This window comes from Schistocerca gregaria, chromosome 3 (genome assembly GCF_023897955.1).
Source record: "Schistocerca gregaria isolate iqSchGreg1 chromosome 3, iqSchGreg1.2, whole genome shotgun sequence".
In the NCBI taxonomy this organism is placed as follows: Eukaryota; Metazoa; Arthropoda; class Insecta; order Orthoptera; family Acrididae; genus Schistocerca; species Schistocerca gregaria.
In genome coordinates this window covers 915,985,149-915,997,221 of record NC_064922.1, presented here as the reverse complement: position 1 = coordinate 915,997,221, position 12,073 = coordinate 915,985,149, and the positions used below count along the sequence as shown (strand labels likewise).

The window sequence follows — 12,073 nt, the reverse complement described above, 5'->3', positions numbered from 1 at the left end:
GTAAGTGGAAAATAGCTGCAGCAGATTTTTTGCGGACATACCACATTAGAGGATTAAAATAAATTTGTTACACTCGTTTTCTTTTTAATTGCCTTGCCAAGCATAATAAAAAGTGAAGTTATGAACAAGCATTAAAAAGCCAATAAAACAGTTATTCTTTTGATTAAGATGTTTGTTATTTCTATAAAATGTGTTAAAAGGACACAAGTCTGGAGTTTTTTAAATAACATTATCTGTCTGCTTAATATAACAGAATTCAGACCAACTATCCTCATTAAGAGAGGTATAACTGTGGTCTGGAGGGGAAAATTCGGAGAAAACTTATGAAATATAGCAATGAACAGGTTACTTCTTCCTACCCGAAAATTCGTTATGATGGACATCTGCCCTTTTAGCAAATGATAATTCATTATGTAGAGGAAAATGAATCCATCACATGGAGGGCTGTATCGACTAGACTGACCATGACGTCCTCCTACAGGTTAACTTGTGAGCCAGATAGCTGATGCAGACGACAATCTTTTGTCTGGTACACCAGCCAGTCAGTTTTTTGAGGGATTTCCAAATCATTGAGCATTTGCTGCGCTAGACCCCATCCGTCATGGAAAATACGATAAACAAGCAGTTAAAATGCGATAACAAGCAGAATAATAAAGTTCACGGATTTCACATGCAGATGGTGCTCGTACTGCCCTCTGTTGCGTTAACTGGCCACTTTGTCGACGGGAAACGCATCCAGTTAGAAAGTTAAAATAAAAAAGAAACATTTCCCAAATTATGATAATAGTGGAACCTTTATGATGGGTTAAATACTAGAAAAGAGACAAGAAGCTCAGCTTGCTTAGTGAGGTGTAGGATTTGACAAGTCAACGTAAAATGCAAAAATATATATTTATTTACAATTTACAACGATGTATAATGATCAACAGGGGGGTGATTTCGTTTGACGTGCACACGTTCTTCGTCATTATGGGGATGAAAGCGATGACACGGCAGCTGCTGGGACGCGTCTAACCGTGGTAGCCATGAGCCAGGCCGAGACCGTGCGCTCCCAGCAGCCCGTGGGCGCCGGCCAGCACGGGGGCGGCGACGACGGCGGGCGCGGCGTGGGCGAGGACGGCGGGGGCGGCGTGGGCGGCGGCAGCGGCGTGGGCGGCGGCAGCGGCGTGGGCGGCGGCGCCGTTGATGTGGGCGTCGCGGGCCTGCGTCTGGGCGACGGCGGTCAGGTGGGCGGCGCGGGCGGCGGCCACGTCGTGGGTGTCCTGCACGTAGCCGCCGGGGCCGACGGCGATGTGGGCGGGGCCGTAGGCGGCGTAGCCCGGGTGGACTGCCGGGGCGGCGACGACGGCGTGGGGCGCGGCAACCAAGGTGGGGGCGGCGGCGACCACGCCGTGGGCGGCGCCCAGGTAGCCGGGCCTGGCCACGGCCACAGCGACGACGGCGACGAGCAGGACCTGAAGATAGTCCAGTGTGCTTGACTCCTTCTGACTTCGTCCTTGCTCTTACAGCGTTTTCTTTTTACATTGTATACTTATTTGTTTGTAAAACCTGCAAGAATGCGTTAAGGAGATGTGTGGTGCGTAATAGTGGCCTACAAATTTACCTGGCCTTACTATAAAAGGAAGAAGTTAGACAACCAGTTTTAGTTGTTGAGAAACCATCTTCTGACCATACTTTCTAAACTAACTGACATGATAAAGCACATTGTGTGCCGAACCAATAACGCACTGCGCTTGTGCCCCATGTACTAATAATAATATGGACAGTTCACAAAATTCGTTATGGTTACATTGATAGAGAATAATAGTATATTCTTCTTCAAAAATTTTTTATATTCGAATTATTTTCCTTCCTCATTATCTTCTCCTTCTTTTCCTCTTCTTCTGCCGCTACTGACTCTCAGACAGTAGTAGAATTTTCAGAATGAGATTTTCACTCTGGTCGCGAGTTCGAGTATCGGCCCGGCACACGGTTTTAATCTGCCAGGAATTTTCACCAGTAGAGTTATTCAAGAGGGTCTACCTGGTGAGTTGATCAGCAATGGTGTTATAAAGAAATTGAAGTAGCAAAAAGCAACACTAACATACGTTATTACTTTACCAAATATTTTATAAATTTATTTCAGCATTCCAGCTGCGTGAAGCAGTTCGAACTCTATGGGCCCTCCGTTGAATACTCCACGTCCGTTTAAAAACGGTAATTACTAACGGTTAGCAAGAAAACTGTAATTAGCTACATTAGGTCAATAAATGTATATTGCTCACAAATAAAAGTCACTGAAGCAAAACGCACTTCATTTGAAATCTACTTTCAGTTTCTTAACTGCCTTAACAATTAGTTAACAATATGCCACATAGCTATGGAGGAGCGTGGGTGTCTGTTGCAAAACTCTATGCTCTAGTCTACAAAAAGATATGAGTATTGAATGATGCTACTTTTGGATCAAAGATAAGTACACCTGGGTATCTCTCCGCGAGTTTGTATCTATTCGATAAGTATAAAATGCTTTTGGGCAATTACTTTACGTGCATTTTCAAACGTGACATGGTTTCTGCACTGCATTTTTAAAAAGCTCCTGCCTTACGGCATATTTTCAGATATTTTAGCGCTTCCCGTTATAGCACTAACTTATCTGGTATGCTTGCATCCAAGAGTGGCTGCCACCTCAAAATTCCGTTTGTACATAACTGGCCGTGACTGAAAATTAAATTAATTTTAAAACCAGAATACAAGCATACAACTTTCACTGTAATTTCTTCAGACATACGCTTTCTCCGGACCTAGACAAGCTAAAAGTGTAGCCAAATAAAATAACTGTCAAAAGACTGCCCTTATGTACTATTAATCTTTATTAGAAATTTTTTCGGACAATACCAGTTGCCCAACGCGAAGGAGTGCAGATAACCGATATTTACACACTCATAGTTTTGGAGTAATGATCCACAAACTGGATGTACATCTGTACTTCACTAGCCAGGTTACAGTGTGTGATTCAAATGGCTCTGAGCACTATGAGACTTATCATCTGAGGTCGTCAGTCCCCTACAACGTAGAACTACTTAAACCTAACTAACCTAAGGACATCACACACATCCATGCCCGAAACAGGATTCGAACCTGCGATCGTAGCAGTCGCGTGGTTCCGGACTGCAGCGCCTAGAACGGCTCGGCCACCGCAGCCGACACAGTGTGTGGCGAAGGGTACTTTTGGAACTAATATCTTTCCCCTCCTTCCCTCTCCTTTTCGCCAACTACGTGTGGGAAGAATAATTCTTGGTAAACTTCATATTGACTCAATCTTCTCTGATTTTCTTCTTATGTTCATTTCACAGGACATATGTGGAAGGAAGTAGTATGCTGCCTAACTCCTCCCGGGACGTACTTGGAATTTTAATAGGAAACATCGGGGAAACAAAACGTATCTCTTGTAATATTTGAAACTGGATTTCGTCGAACATTTTCTTAACGCTCTCGCGCCGACTATTCGAACCCATGACGAAATTCTGCTATTGGATGCATCGTTCCTATCTCTTCTGTAGGTTCAACATGGTAAGCGTCCTAGACTGATGAGCGGTACTCAAGAATCGGTTCGAGGCCGAAGAGAAAGACAGTCCGTCGCACGCGACACCACAGGTCTTATGAGTTCCAGCAACCGTCTCTGGCAGGGAGCAAGTAAGTGTTTCAGACGAATTCAATAATTCTTCAATGTGAGTTTCAATACACGTAAGCTCTCGACAGCACACGACAAAGATAAGAACTTTAGTGGGCACCTCTTCACTGACATATTCGTTTCCTGTAGATCTAGCACAGAGTTGAGCATTCGTGACTAGTGTGACGTCACAAGTTCGTTGCGGAACCCCGTTCCTTCGTGGGCCCCGATCGATCGAAAAAGCATTTCGTAAGCCACTTATTTCGTGGATACATTTAACCTCTTTAAGATTTTTCCAATGAATCTCAGCCTGCCACGTGGTTTTGCTATAGTAACTTTTATGTAGTCATTTCACTTCAGGTCGCTCTGGATGGTTACTAGTAGGTGTATTACAGTAGTTACTGTTTCCAGTGTTTTGTCGTTAACAGCGTAATAGAATGGTGGCCGCTTTCTTCACATATTTATGTGGAATACGTGACATTTATTTACGTTAGGGTCTACTGCCAGTCTGTATTCCAATCACCGACCCTCTACAGGTCTTCCTGCCATTCGCTGCAGTCTTCTGAACTTGCTACCTTCTTAGATAATTGCATAATCTGGGAACATCCTAATGCAGCTTCCGACGGTAATCACTAGGTTCGTAAAACAGTAACCATCTTATCACACTTATATTGGGGTCCTCTTGAAATTACTTTTAGAAGTGTCGACGTTTTTCTGCTACGAAAGCAGTGTTTAGCTGAATCCGCAAGCAGGTTCAGAATCCAGTATCCAGTTTGTCGCGATACTCGGTAAGCTTGTATTGTGTTCCCTTCACAACAATACTGAACTGTCTCAAACGCCTTTCTGAAATTAATCTATACGGTATTCAACGCTTCAGTGACGTCTATGACGCACTGATCTTATGGACGAACAGAACTCGATAAACTTCCGTTACACGATAGATCAGTCTAATCTAAATGCCGTAAGTTCGACTAAATACCTACGCATTACAATCACGAACAACTTAAATTGGAAGGGACACACAGAAAATGTTGTGGGGAAGGCTAACCAAAGACTGCGTTTTATTGACAGGACACTTAGAACTTGTAACAGACCTACTAAGGAGACTGCCTACACTACGCTTGTCCGTCCTCTTTTCGAATGCTGCTGCGTGGTTTGGTATCCTTACCACATAGGACTGACGAAGTACATAGAAAAAGTTCAAAGAAGGGCAGCACGTTTTGTATTATCGCGAAATATGGGAAAGAGTGTCACAGAAATGATACAGGATTTGGACTGGATATCATTAAAAGAAAGGCGTTTGCCGATGCGACGGAATCTTCTCACGAAATTCGAGTCACCAAATTTCTCCTCCGAATGTGAAAATAGTTTTTTGAAACCGCCCTACATAGGGAGGTACAATAACAGCGATAAAATAAGGGAAACCAGAGCTCGTACGGAAAGACCTAGGTGTTCATTCTTTCCGCGCGCCATACGAGATTGGAATAATAGAGAATTGTGAAGGTGGTTCCATGAACCCTCGGCCAGGCACTTAAATGTGATTTGCAGAGTATATATGTAGATGCAGATGTAGATGTAGAGCGAGGTGAGTTTCGAAAGGTCTGTGTATGCGCAATCTATGTATAACTTTATAGAAGAAACTGTCGTTTCCCAAGAACTTCGTAATACGTGAGCATAACACATGTTCCATCTTTCTGCAAGCGGCTGACGACAAACAGCTTACAGATTACGCCATTGCACCATTAGCAACAAACAGCGCACACTCCGCTGCAGAGTGAAAATCTCATTCTGGCAACCAACAGATATTTTCTCTTCGGCAACGACGGTTTCCGTTCTAATCAAACTCTTACTATGGTTGTGAAGTTGACTTGTTGCCCACTTCTGCAACATTCTATAAAGAGCAACTTAGGAACTGTTCGAGCTATGTTGGATATCTCTTACTAGCAGTGTTTGGCATGGTAGCAGAGAAAAAGATTTTGCATGTATGCGGTATCAGTGAAATAACGTGACCTAGTGATTATGTCCGGGGCCGGCCGCTGTGGCCGCTCGGTTCTAGGACCTTCAATCTGGAACCGCGCGACCGCTACGGTCACAAGTTCGAATCCTGCCTCTGGCGTGGATGTGTGTGATGTACTTAAGTTAGTTAGGTTTAAGTACTTCTAAGTTCTAGGGGACTGATGTTAAGTACTATAGTGCTCAGAGATATTTGAACTATTTTTTGATCATGTCCTTAGTGTAGTAAGCAGCAGAAACTCCGTTACAGGATGCCACCGTACATACGTCTGACAGGCGTGAAAGTATCGAAGCTAACAAGAGATGATGGTTGATGTAGAATGTTTTAGGAATTCTTAAACTTATTTTTTGCAAAGCGACGGAACCCTTGTAAGGATAGCGCCAAAACCATTCCCGTCCGACAGTGGCGATTACCCATTTGGTGAAGTACAACATAGGCATGTGGCGAACTAGCTAAAAAAAATCTATGAGAACTCAGCACGTGATGAAACCCATGCTGTTCTCTCACTGGTCGGCTACTGACAAGTGTCAGGACGCACTGAGTGGCGAAACAAGTGTAGGAGCTGCTTCTACAATAATAGATACGCACCTGAAGTAAGCAACGTTTTGGAAGATTTCGTGAAAAGCAACATGTCGCGTAAGGATACGAAACTAAACCATTGAATTCTATCCGAGGTAATACGGAAACAGTGATTACTTCCATGGGACAGATTCATTGCAGTTGCACCTTGGAAGTTATATTTATATTAAAAATGAAGAAAATTCCTCCAGCTGTATTTAAGGTGTCGATTTCATTTTGGCAACTAGTTTCAACGTTGTAAAAACGTCATCTTCAGGCCCATACACTCGTTGACGTCAACTGCATGACTGACCACCTTCCACTCGGAGCACGTCCGTATCTCACCACTGGCTTACAGTATCAGCCGCAAGCAGATGACGTCAACAGGTGCATGGGCCTGAAGATGACGTTGTTACAACGTTGAAACTAGTTGCCAAAATAAAATCGACATCTTAGATACTGCTGGAAAAATTTTCTTCATTTTTAATACAAATTTATACCAGCTGACGTCCCACTGTTCTCCATTTCAACTATAAATGTACGTAGATTGGAAGTTATATGTCGCTAGATGGTCTTTCCAGAAAGATTTAACTACTGAGTGCCACTACGTGCTGAGATTCGCAGAAAAACTGTGCCAGGGAATTCTGTGTTCGATCTGTGCTGCATTCGGATTCACTGCTGATAAATATACTATCAGACCTTATACAGAGTGTTAAAAAAAGGTACGGCCAAACTTTCGGGAAACATTCCTCGCACACAAAGAAAGAAAATATGTTATGTGGACATGTGTCCGGAAACGCTTACTTTCCATGTTAGAGCTCCTTTTTATTACTTCTCTTCAAATCACATTAATCACGAAATGGAAACACGCAGCAACAGAACGTACCAGCGTGACTTCAAACACTTTGTTACAGGAAATGTTCAAAATGTCCTCCGTTAGCGAGGGTACATGCATCCACCCTCCGTCGCATGGAATCCCTGATGCGCTGATGCAGCCCTGGAGAATGGCGTATTGTATCACAGCCGTCCACAATACAGGCACGAAGAGTCTCTGCATTTGGTACCGGAATTGCGTTGGCAAGAGCTTTCAAATGCCCCCATAAATGAAAGTCAAGAGGGTTGACGTCAGGAGAGCGTTGAGGCCATGGAATTGGTCCACCTCTACCAATCCATCGGTCACCGAATCTGTTGTTGAGAAGCGTACGAACACTTCGACTGAAATGTGCAGCAGCTCCATCGTGCATGAACCACATGTTGTGTCGTACTTGTAAAGGCTCATGTTCTAGCAGCACAGGTAGAGTATCCCGTATGAAATCATGATAAAGTGCTCCATTGATCGTAGGTGGAAGAACATAGGGCCCAATCAAGACATCACCAACAATGCCTGCCCAAACGTCCACAGAAAATCTGTGTTGAAGACGTGATTGCACAATTGCGTGCGGATTCTCGTCATCCCACACATGTTGATTGTGAAAATTTACAATTTGATCACGTTGGAATGAAGCCTCATCCGTAAAGAGAACATTTGCACTGAAATGAGGATTGGAGCATTGTTGGATGAACCATTCGCAGAAGTGTACCCGTGGAGGCCAATGAGCTGCTGATAGTGCCTGCACACGCTGTACATGGTACGGAAACAACTGGTTCTCCCGTAGCACTCTCCATACAGTGACGTGGTCAACGTTACCTTGTATAGCAGCAACTTCCCTGACGCTGACATTAGGGTTATCGTCAACTGCACGAAGAATTGCCTCGTCCATTGCAGGTGTCCTCGTCGTTCTAGGTATTCCCCAGTCGCGATTCATGGGCTGGAATGTTGCGTGCTCCCTAAGACGCCGATTAATTGCTTCGAACGTATTCCTGTCGGGACACCTTCGTTCTGGAAATCTGTCTCGATACAAACGTACCGCGCCACGGCTATTGCCCAGTGCTAATCCATACACCAAATGGGCATCTGCCAACTCCACATTTTTAAACATTGCACTGACTGCAAAACCACGTTCGTGATGAACACTAACCTCTTGATGCTACGTACGGATGTGCTTGTTGCTAGTACTGTAGAGCAGTGAGTCGTATGTCGACACAAGCAATGTGGAGTCAACTGGCGGTGAATCGAGGAAGTACAGTACATACTGTCGAAACTAAAATGAGCTCTAACATCGAAATTAAGCGTTTCCGGACACATGTCCACATGACATGTTTTCTTTATTTGTGTGTGAGGAATGTTTCCTGAAAGTTTGGCCGTACCTTTTTGTAACACCCTGTATAAATTCGTGAATGGACGTCCTAGAGTTATTTTTTTGGCTAGAGGATATAGCTAGCTCTTAGTCACTGGTCATGAAGCACTGACCACTCCGGAACGGAACTAGCTAGCAACCCTTCCGGTGAATATGGTGGATACTCACCAGCAGGACCTTCATGGCAGGGCTGTTGCTTGAGCTGCTATGAACTGTACCGTGACACCGGCGGCCACGTCCTTATATACGACGCGGGCGCCGTGAAAGTGCGACTAGGGGCTGCCCGTGGCCTTCCACTGTGCGAACGGTCGCCCCGTCACCGGCACGCCGCTGTCCCCCCGTCACAACCCGCCAGGGGCGCTCGCAACATTCCTACGGGCTTCCGTTACTCTTAAGGATGTAATAACCTGTGGCTATTTGGCATGGTGCGTTAAAAATTACAGAGTACGATGACTAAACAAATTTTACGAGCAAACGTTTGCAGTAAAGTGTGCTGTTTAGACAGTTCCACAGTACAAGCACAGTTGTCCATGATGCCTCTGACAGCGCTTGAGGCGTAGCGCCGTATACCGATCCTCCCTTGGAGGCGGTTAAGTGGGAGATGTGTCTCAGAGCTAGATAGTGACAGGTGGTAACGCGAGACTGAACGCGCACGTAGATTATGTATCAGCCGGTAGAGGACAGTATTGGATGTGAGACTAATTTAATTTCGATTTTTCCCACTAGAGTGCACTAAAGTAATAGAATGTTTTTTATAAACCTAGTATTTTCATAAAGTATTATTATGTCTTTTGTGTAGGTAAAATGTTATAAATGTGTTTTAGCAGTATGAATGATGCGTGAGTCTGGTTAAAGATTAATATGAAGATAATTGTTTAACGAGTTATGTTGTGGGATGTAGTTTGGGAACATTTCGAAGAAGTTTGCATGTGGACAAAGGAGATTTTTGAAGAATAGATTTGTAAAGTAATTTTATGGTAAAGGGAAATTTAATTCAGGTATAAATAACAATAGTAAGCTTCATGCCCTCGGGAAAAATTACGGCCGTAGTTTCCCCTTGCTTTCAGCCGTTCGCAGTACCAGCACAGCAAGGCCGTTTTGGTTAATGTTACAGGGCCAGATCAGCCAATCATCCAGACTGTTGCCACTGCAACTACTGAAAAGGCTGCTGCCCCTCTTAGGGAACCACACGTTTGTCTGGCCTCTCAACAGATACCCCTCAGTTGTGGTTGCACCTACGGTACGGCTATCTGTATCGCTGAGGCACGCAAGCCTCCCCACCAGCGTTAAGGTCCATGGTTCATGAGGTCTGGGTACCTAACTACCAGTTTAATAAGTCACGGCTGCGAAATACTAACGCGAATTCTTTACAGACAAATGGAAAAACTGGCAGAAGCCGACCTCGGCGAAGATCAGTTTGGATTCCGTAGAAATGTTGGAACACGTGAGCCAATACTGACCCCACCGCTTATCTGAGAAGAAAGATTAAGGAAAGGCAAACCTACGTTTCTAGCATTTGTAGACTTAGAGAAAGCTTTTGACAATGTTGACTGGAATACTCTCTTTCAAATTCTAAAGGTGGCAGGGGTAAAATACAGGGAGTGAAAGGCTATTTACAATTTGTACATAAATCAGATGGCAGTTATAAGAGTCGAGGGACATGAGAGGGAAGTAGTGGTTGGGAAGGGACTGAGACAGTGTTGTAGCCTCTCCCCGATGTCATTCAATCTGTATATTGAGCAAGCAGTAAAGGATACGAAAGAAAAGTTTGGAGTAGGTATTAAAATCCATGGAGAAGAAATATAAACTTTGAGGTTCGCCGATGACATTGTAATTCTGCCAGAGACAGCAAAGGACTTGGAAGAACAGTTGAACGGATTGGACAGTGTCTTGAAAGGAGGTTATAAGATGAACATCAACAAAATCAAAACGAGGATAATGCAATGTAGTCGAATTAAGTCGGGTGATGCTGAGGGAATTAGACTAGGAAATGAGGCACTTAAAGTAGTAAATGAGTTTTGCTATTTGGGGAGTAAAATAACTGGTGATGGTCGAAGTAGAGAGGATATAAAATGTAGACTGTCAATGGCAAGAAAAGCGTTTCTGAAGAAGAGAAATTTTTTAACATCGAGTATTGATCTAAGTCTCTGGAAGTCGTTTCTGAAAGTATTTGTATGGAGTGTAGCCATTTATGTAAGTCGAAACTTGGACGATAAATAGTTTAGACAAGAAGAGAATAGAAGCTTTTGAAATGTGGTGTTACAGAAGAATGCTGAAGATTAGATTGGTAGATCAATAACTAATGAGGAGGTATAGAATAGAATTGGGGAGAAGAGGAGTTTGTAGCACAACTTGACTAGAAGAAGGGATCGGTTGGTAGGACATGTTCTGAGGCATCAAGGGATCACCAATTTAGCACTGGAGGGCAGCATGGAGGGTAAAAATCGTAGAGGGAGACTAAGAGATGAATACACAAAGCAGATTCAGATGGATGTAGGCTGCAGTAGGCACTGGGAGATGAAGAGACTTGCACATGATAGAGTAGCATGGAGACCTGCATGAAACCAGTCTCAGGACTGAAGACCACAACAACAACAATAGTAAATAACTTTATGCATAAACAAAAATTCAGCATATTAGATCATTACGTCGGTAAAAAGTGCAGTCTGTAGGTTTACTGTTTTGCGATTGGTTATTGATGAAAAGCGCGGACTGAAGCGGGAGAATGTTGTTTTGCTATTGGCTGCTGTGTGTTGAGTAAACTGACCAATGGTAAAGAAATAGTCTTCGAAGGACTTTCTCTGCTAGTAGAGAAGACTTAGAGTATTCTAGAAAGGAGTCGGAGTCTACCCATGAAACAGTTCAGACGTGTGTAGTAGTAGTTCCGATGGAAATGATAAGTTGCCGGATCTAGCAGTGTTTCATACATCAAAAGTGTGGTAAAGTGACGTCATAATTATTCCGATGGGTGTGTAGAAATTTCGGAATTTTTAAGTGAATTTTGTGACGACAAAAGACATAAATTCCGCGTGGCGTATTGAGCAGGTCGGTAGCTAAAAACTGTGTCTGCCTTAGGTACCGACAGACTTAATATTTGGCGAGCATTCTCAATTAAAAACAATCGGTATTTTTGTACCTATTACGTTTTCGGAAAATGCAACACCATAAACTTGCTAACGTGAGTGAAAGGAATTGTGACTGTGTTAAGACTAGCACGGGCTTGGCAGTGATCTTGTTCACCTAAGTTTCAGAATATATTAATTAAGAACAAAATTTCCAACCTTTCATTTCGCGTGAAAACTTTCTCCCGAAACGTAGATTATTGACTTTAATTGCAGTCTGGTTCACGTAGAAGTACAGTAGGTTTCGCTCGGCTTCCCTACTGATGATATGCTGAGACAATGTTCACAGGTAGTTGCAGGTTCGTCGTAAAGGGACGGAAGGAACCGCGGCGCCGCACGCTCATTTTGCCGGCTAGATCGATCGCCAGATGCCATCGCCAGAGTTCGTCTGATAACATCGGACAACAGCTTGCTCATTGCGCGTCCGATCTCCATCGTCAACTATTGACGGGACGAACGCCAGAACTTCTGTGCTTAAATACTAGCTCTTTGC

General features: G+C 43.8%; 2 protein-coding genes across 4 annotated transcripts in view; both read right to left on the bottom strand.

Annotated features, from left to right (window-relative positions):
* LOC126355498 (cuticle protein 65-like) overlaps positions 1-12,073 on the bottom strand; it is a 336,678-nt gene that overhangs the window by 245,623 nt on the left and 78,982 nt on the right. The window lies entirely within an intron of this gene.
* Positions 873-8,669, bottom strand: LOC126355505 (larval cuticle protein F1-like). The gene is made up of 2 exons (XM_050005841.1): positions 8,627-8,669; positions 873-1,454 (listed from the first exon to the last, which is right to left on the bottom strand). The coding sequence occupies exons 1-2, from the start codon at positions 8,639-8,641 to the stop codon at positions 1,011-1,013; spliced, it is 459 nt and encodes a 152-aa protein (XP_049861798.1). The 5' UTR covers positions 8,642-8,669; the 3' UTR covers positions 873-1,010.